The sequence below is a fragment of the Ostrea edulis genome, chromosome 3 (assembly GCF_947568905.1).
Source record: "Ostrea edulis chromosome 3, xbOstEdul1.1, whole genome shotgun sequence".
Classification (NCBI taxonomy): Eukaryota; Metazoa; Mollusca; class Bivalvia; order Ostreida; family Ostreidae; genus Ostrea; species Ostrea edulis.
In genome coordinates this window covers 51,508,844-51,525,021 of record NC_079166.1, presented here as the reverse complement: position 1 = coordinate 51,525,021, position 16,178 = coordinate 51,508,844, and the positions used below count along the sequence as shown (strand labels likewise).

General features: G+C 34.8%; 1 protein-coding gene and 1 long non-coding RNA gene across 7 annotated transcripts in view; both read right to left on the bottom strand.

The window, feature by feature from the left end:
- LOC125675656 (glutamate [NMDA] receptor subunit 1-like) overlaps positions 1 to 16,178 on the bottom strand; it is a 186,675-nt gene that overhangs the window by 145,561 nt on the left and 24,936 nt on the right. For all 6 annotated transcript variants that reach the window (XR_008800963.1, XM_048913438.2, XM_056158088.1 and 3 more), the window contains exon 5: positions 4,711 to 4,823. Coding sequence is in view for 5 of the 6 variants with exons in the window: in XM_048913438.2 (XP_048769395.1) it covers positions 4,711 to 4,823 (113 nt within the window). In the remaining variant the exon portion in view is untranslated. The remainder of the gene's footprint in view (positions 1 to 4,710; positions 4,824 to 16,178) is intronic.
- LOC125675667 (uncharacterized) lies at positions 7,819 to 9,304 on the bottom strand. Its single transcript, XR_007370595.2, has 2 exons — positions 9,139 to 9,304; positions 7,819 to 8,670 (listed from the first exon to the last, which is right to left on the bottom strand). It is a non-coding gene; the product is annotated as an uncharacterized LOC125675667 (long non-coding RNA).

The following is a 16,178-nucleotide window of genomic DNA, read 5'->3' as shown; positions in this document are numbered from 1 at the left end:
TTATTTATTTTGAAATCAATTATCAGTCCTCTGAGTAGATAAGGTATTGTTTTTATAACAGCTATATTGAAGTCACCTGTGATGGTAGTTGTCCAGGTTGGTGGCCCCATAATTACACAGGTAGGTGTCAGTTAATTGGTTTCCCATGGATTACTTTTCATTGCATGTTTTTATAGGAATAAAATAACAGTGGGGTATAATCACTCTTTAACAGCTTGATGACAGGACTGTTTGTAAAATTTGACCACCCCACAAAAATGGAAAACTTTATCATTGGACACCAAATACAAATTAATAACTGTAATAGATATAAGAATTTGAAGTCAAAATCTGAAATGACAATTTTGCTTAACCCCAGTAATTTCAAACACCTTACCGCTATCACAGTGCATTAAAAATAGTTTTTGCAAGACTGGGTTCACATTAAAATCTCCAAATAAAGTCTATAACATCTGACGCAGACAACGACAATGTCTTTACAGACAATATGATGTCACTTGCTTATGTTTGTGAACTTTATTTTTTCAAGAAATGGTTCTGAAATTCTGATGTTAGACATACATATACATGTGTGTCAAACGTTTTCACGGCGACTGTTTCCAGGGAAGAACTTACTTCCGATATTATATACATGTACATACTGCAATGGAAATATTGGCGACGAGAGCAAAAATAAAATTCTGGATGAAAATGTGACCTCGAAATTATATGTGTAAATTTAATAATAAGAAAAAAGATTATGTGCAGACATTTGAAAGATGTACACTCAGTTGTGGCGAAATAGGACAATGGATGTCCAGAAATGGTGGACGTTGCTGGCTAATTGGCCTCACAAATTCTGCAAAACATTTTGCCATCACGAAAATTCCCTCTGCAAATTTCAGGACTGGGGTTCTTCCTTTACTTTTGAATTTCTCTTTAGACACTGCTACACCATCTTTTGATGCAGAACTCCCCGTGTGATTCTTGAATTTTTTTGATACATGTACTAGGCTGAGGCTTCTATTTTTTACTATTGATAAATCCAAAGTGCTCTAAAATTCGTTTTCCTGCCATCTTGATTGTTTTAACCGAGACTGAATAATATTTATTCAGACTTCCGATCCCGATTCTAAAATTTTACTGGTTGCCCAAATTTTCTTCACTCGCGAACATGCGACTTAATTATAATCTCTAGACGCAAAATTGATTTTCTGGTCGCAAATGCAACCGTTTTACTCGCAACTTGGAGCACTGTAGACGACGAAATTTTTGTAGACATCGGAAATTGAAATATTCATTCTTAGCCAGCTCAATAAGAAACGAAAGTTAACAAACCTCACATATTTTTTTGAAAATAAAAATCTTCAGTGGACTAAATTCTATCAATTATCTAAATGTTGTAAATTGTGTAAATGTAATAAATTCATATTTCTGCTTTCGTAATCGGGATCGAGATGCCAAATGAAGCCTCCGATATGGTCGACATTTCCGATTTCGCTTATTTTGAACTTCGGTTATATTGAAAGAAAAAGATTGGTCCCCTGAATTTTAATATATCTGGAGTAAGCTGTATTTTGTATCTTTAAAAATTTGGTAAATCTACCAGTTGGTAGAAACTGGAAGCACAAGTTCTACCGCGTATGTTGTTACAAGGTGAAGGTCAGTTGATCCGAGTGTGTATTGAATTTGAAGACCAGAACAGAATTATGTAGTGCTTATAGCTTCGATATGATATTATCCTTTTTCTCGCAGTTTATCAGGGTCTCTGTCCATGTGGTTTTTGAAAAAGGTGACTGGGTGGTTTTTTAAAGGTAAAGTTCTTGCTCCAACAAAAAATTATCCACGTCTTTTTTTCTCGCACCTTCCTTAGAAAAATTGAAAAATACTCAGTCTAAATCCTTTCTACCGACAACTAGTACACCGGAGCATGGCACAAAACATCTTAATGCAATATTATTTACAAGCCTTTAACGTGATAATTGGTTTTTTGTCAATTAAATCTAATCTGTTTATGAAATGGCTAATAGATGTTTTCAAACCCGGGGGTGCATATGACGTCACACATAAGGCACGTAAAATAGCGAAAGTAAATATGCATATCACAAGATTTGAATTTCATCGCTTTTAAACTCGAAAACTACGCAAGATATATTTCATTTTAAAACATATTTAAAGTAGTTTTCAGCAACATGAAAAGAATTAATTTTGCTGGAAAAATGAAAAAGTTTAGAAACATGCATTGTGTCCTTTAAAGGGACTGGTTCAAAATTTTTGAAAAAAATCTTTTTCATTTTTGATGTTAAACATTAAAAATATAACTGATTTAATGTTGACACCCAAAATTTTGGCCTTCTGAATGCAAGAATAAAGGCAATAGTTTAGCCTTAAACCTGTGTTATGTAAATAAAGACTCGAGTCTTTTCATGTAAACAAACAAACCAGTGAAATGTTAATTTTGTAATATAAAGCATCTTAATTTTGCATATAATCAAAAAATTTAACTTTTAGATAACATTTTTTACCCAAAGAATGCTTGAAATGTGAAAGATATGATTAACTTAAATAGATATCCATTTCTTTTGAAAATTTCGTAAACAATAACATACCGCAATCTTTGTTTACAAAACAAATAATAAACTCTCTAAAATGAGCTTCTATGATAATGTATAACTTTAATTTTTATGTGAAATCTTTTAAACATATCAGACAATAGATTTTGATCATTAAAAGTGAAAAACAAAATTTTGGGGGAAATCGTGAATCAATCCCTTTAATATACCAAAAAGGTACCCCCAAAATGGGAACTTACAAAGTTTACATAAAACAGTACCTGAAAGGTAACCAAAAAATTTAAATTTAAAAAATATGGTAAGAAAAATGTATCCGAAATGTATCCAAGAAGTACCCGAAAGGTACCCCAAAAATTAGAATTTGGTTAATATAAAATTGTACCCGGAAGGTACTCCATAAGTTGAAACTAAGAAAGTTGGAAAGAAAAATGTACCCAAAAAGTACCCAGCTGCAGCTCTAAAAAATTTTAAAGTGTGGTTCCAAATAAGGCATACTTTTGGGTACATTCCAGGTACTTTTTAATGTACCCAAAGTGTACCTGAAAAGTACCCAAAGTTTATCCAAAAGTGTACCCAAAAAAGGTACACCAGAACAAAGTGAACAGTGCCTACTTTGTGAATATTGAGATAATATGTCTCTAAATGCTAAATTCTCGGTAATCCGGCCACCCCTCTAAACCGCTTGGTGGGTTTTTTCTCTCGGTCCAATAGCCAGCCGGTTCAGAGAAGTTTCACTGTATACATGCACATGTGTTATCATAATTCTCACAACAGTGCAAGCATTTTTCAGGGTGTCAAGCCACTTTTGGTCTAAAAAATATAGGATTATAGGGGGGGGGGGGGGAATTGTAATTTATAGGGCAAATATAGGGATTTTTACAGCAGATCTAAAGGAATAAATAGGGTTTTTATTAAAGATCTTGTATAAAAGTTTATTGTTTCTGCATAAAAGTATCTTACTGGAGAAGAAATAATAAACAAAGACAAATCCTTTCAGATGTGAACAGTTTCCCATCCAATAGACAGTTCTTATACAATCATCATAGTTATTCTCTTCATAACAATCTAATCAAATATCAATCTAGCATCCGCTCCTGGATTTTGGGGTTAAAAAAAAAAAATTATCATTATTGAAAATAGGACTGTCATATTTTTGGATATATAGGGCTTTATAGGGATTTTAGTAACTTATAGGGAAAATATAGGAACCTTCAAGTTTAAGGAAAATATAGGAATAAATAGGGACTTGACACCTGATAGCAAGTTCTTATCTGATGGGATGTACAGTAAGTTCTTATCTGATGGTATGTACAGTAAGTTCTTATCTGATGGGGTTTACAGTAAGTTCTTATCTGATGGGATGTACAGTAAGTTCTTATCTGATGGGGTATACAGTAAGTTTTTATCTGATGGTATGTACAGTAAGTTCTTATCTGATGGTATGTACAGTAAGTTCTTATCTGATGGTATGTACAGTAAGTTCTTATCTGATTGGGTTTACAGGAAGTTCTTATCTGATGGTATGTACAGTAAGTTCTTATCTGATGGGGTTTACAGTAAGTTCTTATCTGATGGGATGTACAGTAAGTTCTTATCTGATGGGGTATACAGTAAGTTCTTATCTGATGGGGTTTACAGTAAGTTCTTATCTGATGGGACGTACAGTAAGTTCTTATCTGATGGGATGTACAGTAAGTTCTTATCTGATGGTATGTACAGTAAGTTTTTATCTGATGGGATGTACAGTAAGTTCTTATCTGATGGGGTTTACAGTAAGTTCTTATCTGATGGTATGTACAGTAAGTTTTTATCTGATGGTATGTACAGTAAGTTCTTATCTGATGGTATGTACAGTAAGTTCTTATCTGATGGTATGTACAGTAAGTTTTTATCTCATGGTATGTACAGTAAGTTCTTATCTGATGGGGTTTACAGTAAGTTCATATCTGATGGGGTGTTTAATAAGTTCTTATCTGATGGGGTGTACAGGAAGTTCTTATCTGATTGGATGAACAAATAAGTGCAATGTACTGGATTTTCTTAACTCAAGTGAGATGTAAAGGGAGTTCTTAACTGATAGGATGTACAGGGAATTCTTACTGGTGAGACAGGAATTTTCAATTGAAGGCCTTATCTGTAAGATACAGGTGGTACTTACCTTCAGGGACATAAGAAGAATTTAAAGCCTGCTCACTGACAATCCATGCATATCCTTCTCCTGTCAAATTCAATGCTTCAGCATCCTGGAAAATTTGATCAGCATCCTCCTGCCTAAATTAAAATACATCTCTACTGGTATACAAGTCATTCACCAGAAATTGTTTTAATTGCAACAAGAGGTACTGTGAGCAATGCTCACTAAGAATATACCCCCCGCTTACCCCAATCTCCCAAAGGGTGTTGGTAATAAGTATAAACTACCTCTTTTCTGAGAGTTAAAAACAAATGGCATGACAAACCGAACCATAATGCTACTTCGATGTCCAGTGCGCATGACCTTTGACCTTTTGACCCCAAAATCGATAGGCAACATCTTCATCCCATGGGTAGTCCATATATATGATATGGTGACTGTAGGTGGAAAGGATAACGCTTTAGAGCCCGGAAACCAAATTGCTACTTCAATGTCCAGTGTGCGTGACCTTTGACCTTTTGACCCCAAAATCGATAGGCAACATCTTCATCCCATGGGTAGTCCATATGTTTGATATGGTGACTGTAGGTGGAAAGGATAACGCTTTAGAGCCCGGAAACCATATTGCTACTTCAATGTCCAGTGCACGTGACCTTTGACCTTTTGACCCCAAAATCGATAGGGAACATCTTCATCCCATGGGTAGTCCATATGTATGATATGGTGACTGTAGGTGGAAAGGATAACGCTTTAGAGCCCGGAAACCATATTGCTACTTCGATGTCCAGTGTGCTTGACCTTTGACCTTTTGACCCCAAAATCAATAGGGAACATCTTCATCCCATGGGTAGTTCATATATATGATATGGTGACGGTAGGTGGAAAGGATAATGCTTTAGAGCCCGGAAACCATTGCGTCTACAGACGGACGGACGGACAGACAGACGGACAACCCGATTCCAGTATACCCCCCCACAACTTGTTGCGGGGGGTATAACAAGAGGCCCATAAGCCCATCTCACCTGATTCACCTTGACATTTTTTTAAAATATCTTTCTTCCCATGAAAATTTTTAACCCTGTATTGTGGCCCAAAATTAGCTCCAAAGGGTTACAAAATAAAGGTGATACAAGTTCAAAAGGTCGACGATCATGGTATGAAACATAAGGTCTCATCATAAGGAATCTACAAACAAAATATGAAAGCCCCATCTTTAAAAATAGTTCAAGGAGAAATTGTGTAACGTTTCGTCTGTCAATGACTTGGGTTACAATAATTTTATGCGTGGGTCTCCTGTTTCTGAGATCTACCTTGAATCATTTAAAACCAAACACGAGATGGGCTTAATTAATACATATATATTTAAAGAAATAATAAATTATGATAATATATATAAAACATCAAATGTGGGAAACCCGAATAGTATATAAAGTTAACCGGGTTCAATGGGATACCCGGATAGATGCAACAGTACAGCCGGATCAAAGACTAATAATCACAAAAGGGTGGCACCAAATTCTAGCCAGGTAATACACTACAATAGTGATAATTGATTAATTACCATCCTCTTGGGCTCTTCAGGCTCCATTCTATAGTGAGAAGTGTATCTTAAGTCTCTATCTTCTCTTCTGTTCTCTTGGTCTCAAATGCCTGGCTTTTATAGCAAACGGTTGAAGAGGGCCGAATTACAGCACGAGCGACTCTCGTGGTACCGCATGTTTTAGCGCCATATTTGGAGAGATGGGAGATTTATTCAGTTTGGGAATAAGTTGTGTATGGATATATCATGGGGTATAGGATGGTATAAATGTAAGGGAAACACTTAGGAAATGATGCCAGTGTTATGTCAGGTAAGGATGCCGAGTAAAATCTCTTATTTATTAAGGACTGTTGTTGCCATGTACTTCGCATCGAGGAAATTCGGGTTCCCGTATATAAATCATTACGATATGAATGTACAAAGATTCTTTACATATTTAAGTTGATCAAATGATGATTAAGTTCATCAATACATATCTTATTATTGATAGTTGCACACAATCTAATTTTGGACTAGCCGTTACAATTGCATCGGTTAACTTTCTTTACAAGAAAAAGGGTAAAGGTCATTATAACCAACAGAAGAACTACGAGTTCAAAACATAATTTGCCAAAAGGTTTCAAATTGATATGTGGTTTCACATACAAAATTTGAATTTTTTTCAAAAACCATGCATCTGACCATTTTGCATGGTTTTTATCGAGACAAGCATTTAATTTGTATGTTATGGTCATTTCAGTACCAAGGAATGAATGAAAGCAATGCACATGCATACACACATACGTGAGTATGACTCCGCACTTTTGTTGATATCATTCAACAAGCAGAACGCTGCCTTTTGTTACGACGCTCCAGAGAGGCGTCGGAAGATTCGGACAAGTGTTTGTCCCCAATCTCATCTACCCGCGGCTCTGCGGCGTTTCCTGAGATATCTCCCAAAGACATAATACAGGAAGAACAAGAGGCCCATGGGCCACATCACTCACCTGAGTCAACTTGGTCCATATCTAAAAATTTTCAATATATATTTGCATGTAAAACTTTGGTCCCTATTGTGGCCACCTATAACCTTAGGGACCATGATTTTTATAAACTTGAATTTGCACTATGTCAGGAAGCTTTCATGCAAATGTAAATTTTACTGGCCCAGTGATCCCCTCTGAAAATAAATCCCACTTTTTTGCTTAATTGAAGGATATCCCTGGAAGTCCTGGGACTTCCTTGTGAAGTCCCACTTCTCCCATGTCCTAATGCAGTGGGATAATACAGGACTTCATGTTTCTGCATTTGTCCTGGAATATCCCACTTACATCAAGAGTGACTTTGCAAGAATTTCTAGGACATATTTATTACCTAAATGTCTTACAAAGTCCCACTCTCATAGCAGCAGGTTTTTCTAGGACATTCTTGTGTTTTTCAGGACTTTATTATAAAATGAAGACGAAAACATCGTCCCAGAAATTCCCTAAAAATCTCATACTTGATACATTCAAGATAATGCAAGACTTTACATTGCTTTCCAGGACTTCGTATTAAAAGTATGCAAAGAGAGAAGTCTTGCAATTACCCTCAAAATCTTACAACCAGTGAAGTCAGATTATAAAGGACTTTAATGAGGGTTACAGGACTTTTAGATATTAATTGTTACAAAATTAAATCCTTGTCATATCAAAGAAAAGATTTTACATTTTCTGGATTACCTTGACATGTCATTGCTACATAGTTCAGGCTAAAAAAAACCTATAAGAACAGTGAATGATTCGTGGATAAGAACATTTATGTATACAACAACAATCATGTCATAATAAGTTGTAATAGAAAAGACTATATTTCATCAAAAGTAGACTTGAAAAATGTTGGCTATGAGAACACTTCTTATAAATTTATAATGACAACAATCTGAACTTGAATAAAAATCACTTTACTGTCAAATGCGCTATTGAAATCCTCAATGTCACTTGAAAGACTACCATAATTTGAGTTTTGAGATGCTTCATCACAGGAGTTCAATCGGGTTTGTCATGGGTTTTTTTAGGTTAGAATATTGTCCAGTGTATTATTAAGATCATTTTGATAAAAGATTTCCAGTTCCTGGGCTACCTTCTTCAAAATAAAGAAGATCCCTTTTTGTGAAAGAATGTTCAAAAATTCATCAGATTCTGTGGTAGGCTTTTCCATTTCCAGAGATGACACAGCGGCATTAATGTTCGAAACTGAACTTAAGAAAATGTCTGTATCAAAAGGATTGCAATTCAAGCTCAAGTGATGATAAGTTAAAAGGATTTTCCAATGTCACGGTCGTATCACTTGAAGTACCAATGGCATATCAACTTTTGGATGTCACCACTGAAGATTGCAGTTGATGTTTTAATATTTAGTACATTTAGGAATTCACATGTTTACATCTTTCTTGCACAGCATGTACCTTTTGGGTTCTCAATCTCCTGCAATAATAATTAATTACAAATTATTAATGAAGAAACTTAATTTTCAAGACACTGATTAAAAATTTTATATTTAGAAAAGTTTCTTTGACACATCAATGTTTTGAGGTGCAAATAGCAATAAATTATCACTGATGGATACAATCAGCTTGCCATGCTAAATTTTGTAACCGTACTGTCCGTAGTTATTTTACGAAGCAGTAATAATTACAGAACAAGGTCAACTGATCGAAACAGAATCATAATGATGGATATCCATGATACAATGTTCTGGTGATTGTACCCTTTCCATCTAGATCGAACCAGTCAATGGTTTACGTTAAAAAAAGAGTAGTTTGTTTTGATATGTTAAGCTGTAAATAGAATGATTGTATCGAGGAATTTCGAGTGGTCCAGCAATCAAGCGTGTATTTTTCCAATGCATGTAATCATTTACAAACGTAAACAAAATAAGCATATGGTACTTACAGAGTGTCATCCGTTACCCCGTAGTCCTTTTTCATTCCGATGTTATTGATTTCCATTCACAAATCTTTAAATCATAAATGACTTCTTTGAAAGTTGTAACTAATTCCGGTGATGTTGTTTCGGTCAACTTGTACAATGTACGAAGCTTGTCGTGTTTTTTTCTTCTCCCCGTTCTAATTCGATATAAGATATATCATGTATAAAATATATCATATGTATATATATGAAGTCTTATACACTGGGTTTCCACTGGTCGATTGTATAACTTTTTACTGATCGTCTTTTGGTTACGTGTTGACCTGGGGACGAGACAGTCAGTGTACGACCTGACGTTCACGCAAGTGATCAAAGCGCTTTTTTTTCAATGTTCCTTTCTGGGCGCGAAGTCAGGGAAATATTCGCAAGGATGGAGATCATTCAACAGAATCAGTATGCAATCAAGCATGGAATGGATTCCAGATAGGAATATAGGATTCACCTTACACTCAGAAACTGGGGGATAGGCCTAGTTGTTCAAAATACACGGCGTTGCTGGTTAGTATTTTTACTTTTGGTTTGTAATAATTCGTCTTTTTTGGTAGTCTAGTGGAATTGTCACACCTTAACAAATTATCATCCTGTTTCCAATATTTTTATCTAGTACATGTTCTCTTTCATTGTAGCATGGACTTGAAGAGATAGTTATGAATTTAGAATATCATCAAGTGACTTTTAATAAGGCACTGTTTTCAGTGGATGAACCGACATCATGCAGTGTGACAGGAAAACGCCCGTGAGACCAAAGATGGCTTAGATAAAAGGGAAGACGATGCAGAAGGTGCATATATACAAGTTCAAGACATAGATATTTTAAATTTTGCATGATGTTCATTTACAAAACCTATTATGCAACCTCTCAAATAATTCATTATGCTATCTTTTAAGCCTCTGTACCAGAGAAAAATCCAGAGATGGCCCTCAAAGAAGTTAGAAACAAGATGAGAGACCGTCTCAAGTTGTTTAGGTCTGGAGCCACCTTCCCCCACCCACGAGTCGAAGAAATAGATCTTTGAACCAGGTTACCCGTGACATCAAGATAAACAAAATTCAACTTCAGGGACAATTTGATAATACCTGTTTAAAATTTTTTTTTTAGCTCACCTGGGCCAAAGGTTCAAGTGAGCTTTTCTGATCAAAATTTGTTCGTTGTCTGTCGTCGGCAAAAACTTTTCACATTTTCATCTTCTCCAAAACCACTGGGTCAATTTCAACCAAACTAAGTGACACAAAGCACCCTTGGGTGAAAGGCTTTCAAGTTTGTTCAAATGAAGGGCCATGCCCCTTCAAAGGGGAGATAATCACAAAAATACGGTCGGGTCATTCAAAAATCTTCTCAAGAACCACTGGGACAGAGAAGCTGAAATTTACATGAAAGCCTCCTGACATAGTACAGATTCAAGTTTGTTAAAACCAATGACCTGGGGGGGGGGGGGGGGGGGGGGGGGGTTGGATTGGGTCTCAATAGGGGATCAAAGTTTTACTTACAAATATACAGGGAAAATCTTTATGAAAATTGTCTTCTCAAGAAACACTTGGCCAGAAAAGCTGAGATTTACATGAAAGCTTTCCGACATAGTGTAGACTCAAGTTTGTATAATTCACAGGGTTGTCACTAACGCAAGAATAGGATCACAGAAATTTCATTGGGGTTTGTCTGATATGGCGAGTCCCGCAGACGTGTCTCGGACTCTGAGTAAAAATCATAATTTTACTTAGAAGCCCTGATTTGTGTATTAATTAAAACTCATAGGAAAAAATCTAGGTAAAACGTTACGCTCTAATGTGAACCGAGATGATACCACCGAGTTCACAGTGTCCCAATCCGACTTGTTTGTTTAGTGCAGTCAATTAGGTGCAAATTAGAATATAATATTGAAATTTAGATACAAAGTAAAAAACATTTTGCCACTCACAGGCAGTTATTTATATGTTTCTTTTTCTTTTTTTTTTTACAAATCGGGATCTATATTTAATTATAAATGTTTGTCTTCCGGTAGCCATTTTTATTGGAATTGAAAGTAGCGTAGTTTGTAAACTTTGGTAGATTTTACATCATTTTACAAACAAAATTAGTACGCATCTATTTTATCACAATAATTATTTAATTAAAATTTTGTTTAATACTGAAGAGGGTTGTAACGATGATAGAGGATTCGGGGAAGTAATTCTGTTTGCAATGGGCAATTAGTTGTATGAGACCGAGTCGTGAATGATTACTTTTAATTTCATGTGTACAAAGTGATCACTGCACTGTTATGCATGGGCTTGGCAAAAATTAACTGATTTTTGCCATTTGTTGAAGATGAAAGTGAACAGAGGTACGACATTAGCTTGTGTTCACTCGGTATAAATAAAGGTGTAGGAAAAATCTAAATGACTCTTTAATTCAACTTTCATGGGACTTGTCAAATTTTCATGGGACTCAAGCTGCTTACAAACCATGATACCGGGACTCGTCTTCAATATTTTCTAGTGACAACCCTGAATCGTGGCCCCCAAGGGTAGGTTTTGGCCACATTAAAGGGACAAAAGTTTTACATACAAGTATATGGGAAATCTTTAAATATGGACCAAGATGACTAAGGTGAGCGATGTGGCCCATGGACCTCTTGTTTAATTATTTGTTTACGTAAGAAATAGTGTTTTTTAGCTCACCCCAGCCATAATTTAAATGAACTTTTCAAAGTACTTGCTTTGGAAGTTCATATAAGTATTGCTGAAATTTATGTATATGTATGTTAAATAAATTTTATTATCAGATGATCATTTTGATTCATAATTTCATTCTTAATTGCCACTTTTACAGAAAAGATATCACATATCCTGGATCTCGAGTTTTATTCCACAGTAGGGTAAGACCAAAACAGGTTAGTAGGATAAATTGGGACTTTCCAGGAGTCCTGCATCAACTCAAAAAGCAGGATTTTTAGGGAGATCCAATAAAATCCTGCAAAATCCCAGTCCTGTCTACTGGGACTTTCCAAGACATGTCCAGAATAATCCCACTTTCTCCCCTTTCAGATTGCAGGATTAAGTGAGACTTTGCAGGACTATAAAAGGCAAATTTAAGTGTTCAAATTATCCTTAAAAGTCCTGAAATGTCCCACTGCCAATACCGTCCCTCTAATTCCTTGTCAATCTCAGTTTCAAAAAAGCAGGACTTTTCAGGACAATCCTGATAAATCCTGGGATTTTGTCTCGGGACTTCCTGGGATATCCTGCTGTATTTTCAGAGGGGAATCGACCAGAAAAATTTATATTTACATGAAAGCTTCCTGACATAGTGCAGATTCAAGTTTGTTAAAACCATAGTCCCCGGGGGTAGGATAGGGCCACAATAGGGGGTCAAAATTTTACATACAAATACATGTATATAGGGGAAATCTTTTAATTTTTTTTTAAGAATCACTGGGCCAGAAAGGCTTACATTTATGTGAAAGCTTCCTGACATATCGCAGATTTAATTTTGTTAAAATTATATTTGTATAAATCCTGCTAATCTAGCTTCTTCCTAAGTGAGGAGTATGGCACGTACACCTTATTTATATCTATTCCTATAAGGATTTCGTATATAAATTATGAAATATCTTCTATTTCTGATAAGATATCTAATAAATCTTATAAAGATATCTCATATAATTTACAGTTTATAAAATATTTAAGATATACAGTAAAATATCTCTATCTCGAAGTCCGAGGGACCTCGAAAAAACTTCGAGATATCTGGGGGGTTCGAGATATCCAAAATCGATCTTGGATATTTTTTTAAGGAGGATATTTGATGCATAGCATGGGATTCGCATTATAAACAAAAATCACGTTGCCGTTTCTTATAGTTTAATTCAAGTTGATAAATTAATATTGTGGAATTTCAAAGACAAACATTTCGTTTTTTTAATATATATTGAATTCACAATGTGTTTCAAAATTAAGATGACCGTGCCTGTATGCTTTAAGTTTACTGATGTCCAGGCTCAACTGGTATGTAGTTTTTGCGTTGTAATGAAAGAACCCATCACGTAAGAAACAAAAAAAGACGGATTTAAAAAAACACCTTTTAAATGTCTATTAAATAAATTTTCGTGTTTTCTCTGTACTAGTTTTAATGATGAAGCGTGTATTATCAAATACGTTATCGTTATTAAGAGTGTAAGCTTCAAGCGTACTTCGACGATTTTGTGCGTTTATCTAACCCACATGTTAATGATAGAGCATGCGTAATTCAAAACACCATACCTGGAATCGGGTGTGTTAGTTCATAATTGGCGGTGAACTTTAGCCATAATGTTGGATGGCTTCACTAATCACCCGAGCTGTTGGACTATTTAATGCGACCTGGGTCTGCTCGGAAAAGCGAGCGTGGATTAGCGGTCATTAATTATAATTGATGTAGCCGTGGGTGTGAATGTGTGACTTAACGACGCCAGGTATAGTAAGCAGAGCGGAAAATTGACTGCACTTCGAGATAAACCAGGTGAATTTAGGGTATGGGACCTTGAAAATACTTCGACATAAGCGGAGTTTTCGAGATTACCGTGTTTGAAATATCAGAAGTTTTTTAAATCATTTATATAGGGAAAACGGCCGGGACCAGCAGTCGACTTCGACTCAAGCGGGGTATTCGAGATAAACCATATTCGAGATACAGATATTTTACTGTATATTATAAATTATGAAAGATATCTCCTAAGCTTTATAAGATATCTTGTATATCAAATGATATCTTATAATGTTTAACAGATATCTTATAAAAATAGAAAATATCTTAAAGTTTTAATATCTTATAAAACATAAGATATCTTAAATGTTTTATAAGATTTCTCAAAAGCTTTATAAGTTATCTTGCATATCTTATAAGATATCTCATAAACAATTTTTAAAAAAAATATCTCATAAACTTTATGATCTATCTTATAATATACATGCAAGATATCTGATATCTTTTATGAGATATCTTATAAAAGTAAACTCATATATGATACATTATAAAGTTTACAAGATATCTTATAAAAATTCATTTTTGAGTTATCTTATAAAATATATGATATCTGATTAAGTTTGAGATATCTTAAAAGACATTAGATATATGTTTTATATAAGATATCTTAAAAATATATAACATATATTGTTAAGAAAAGATAAATAAAATATATCTTTTTTCAGATATCCAATTATAAAGGATACAATTAAGATATTTCATAAACTTTAGAAGGTATCTTGTAAGTATTATAAGATATCTTATAAAATTTATGAGATATCTTTCAAAAGAGGAATAAATCTAAAAATGGCATGCTATAGAAGTGTAGTAATAGTTTCTACAATGTTACAATAACCTCAATTTCATTTTTTTTTCTGTGACATTGACTATTTACTTATAATATGTGATATATTATTTTGTGCAGTTAATATGAGTCGCAATTATACTGTAAGGGGGGAATCGCACATTTTCTTCACCAATTTTATTTGCAATGCAAAATATTCTCTCTTTTTTTCTTTTTCTTTTTTTTTGTAACCAATGCTGAAGATAATTTAATTTGTTAAAAATCCTTGACAAGAGAAAAAAATTCTTTTGTCCTGTGACTTGCCCCTCTTCAAAATCCTAAATCGGGGAGGGGAATTTTTCTCCTAAGTACTACCAAAGATCAATTTTTTTCTTACCTTCGATTTCGTAATTCGGGGAGGATGGGGGTTGACATATATATACAAATTCTCCATCAATACATGTTTGCAGTTCTGTCATTACCTTAACTACCACTATAAATGAAAATGGAAGAGAGCAGTCACCCCAACTTCTTTATTTGCATAATTATGTTATAAAAAATGGAATTATTACCGTTGTCCCCCCCCCCCCCCCCCCCCCCCCCCCCCCCCCCCCTCATGTCATGACAGTAAGACTAAATATCAGGTAAACTAATCTAGATCTTTTAATGACTTTAACTTCCTGAACTTTTCACTAGATCTATTTCACAATTATCGCTGGTATGACAGTACTTTAAAATTGAATTTTCTACGTAATTGCAATGCATTGATGATACATGTATATTGTATATTATATAGAAAATGACTATAGCTTTGGCAGATTTATTTCCGGTTTCCTTCACTGCGGAATTTGACCTCACCTCTAACCTTTTAATGGGTCAAAAAACCCACGTGGTGTAAATTTAAATAATAACGTTAGTAGGGGTGTATTTAATATTGTGAATTATGTATTTCAGTGAAAGCAATGCAAAAATGGTGGGGAAGGGGCGCGAAAACGAAAATCAATCCCAATCAAACCAAATATGTACAAGAGTTCTTGGTCTCGCACAAATAAATGTAACGTCCCTGGTGGCATATGGTTACTAAATGGCATACACTGTTTGTTTAAAGTAAACTCATGGAAAAAATCAGTCCAGTCATCTATATTGATGCTTACAACACATCAAGTCTACATCAAGTCTCTGATCAAACTACTTCAGCGTCATATTTTCAACGACTTTTAGCGCCAACTGGTTAATATTGAGTGTGCTCAGGCACCCAAGTAGTCCCGAGTGTTAACTGGTCCTCCTATATGATTCTATAGTCTATTTCCCAAAAGATACAATGTAGCGCGCACCCTCTGTCGTCATAATGGTCGAACAATTTACAAATGCTGAATTGCGCAAATGCGAATGTCGAACTAACATCGGACGGATTACCAAAACACATTTACCACAACTCGCATAGGCTTAACAAACTACAATGTGCAAATGCTCAACTTCGGATGACGAAGATCCAATTTCAAATTTACATTAAATAAATAATGCATTCACTTGTTACGCATCTACACAAACATATATTCCATTTACATCTTACGCAATTCAAATGACGAATATACCGTTATGCACTACAATGTCAAGATAACGATTAACATTTTTCTATCTACATTGAACCGATGGCGCATTTAGGAACAACAAATACATAATTACAAAAATAGAATATTGAACCCTTTGGCTTTCCATACAAAAGTGCATACAATGATG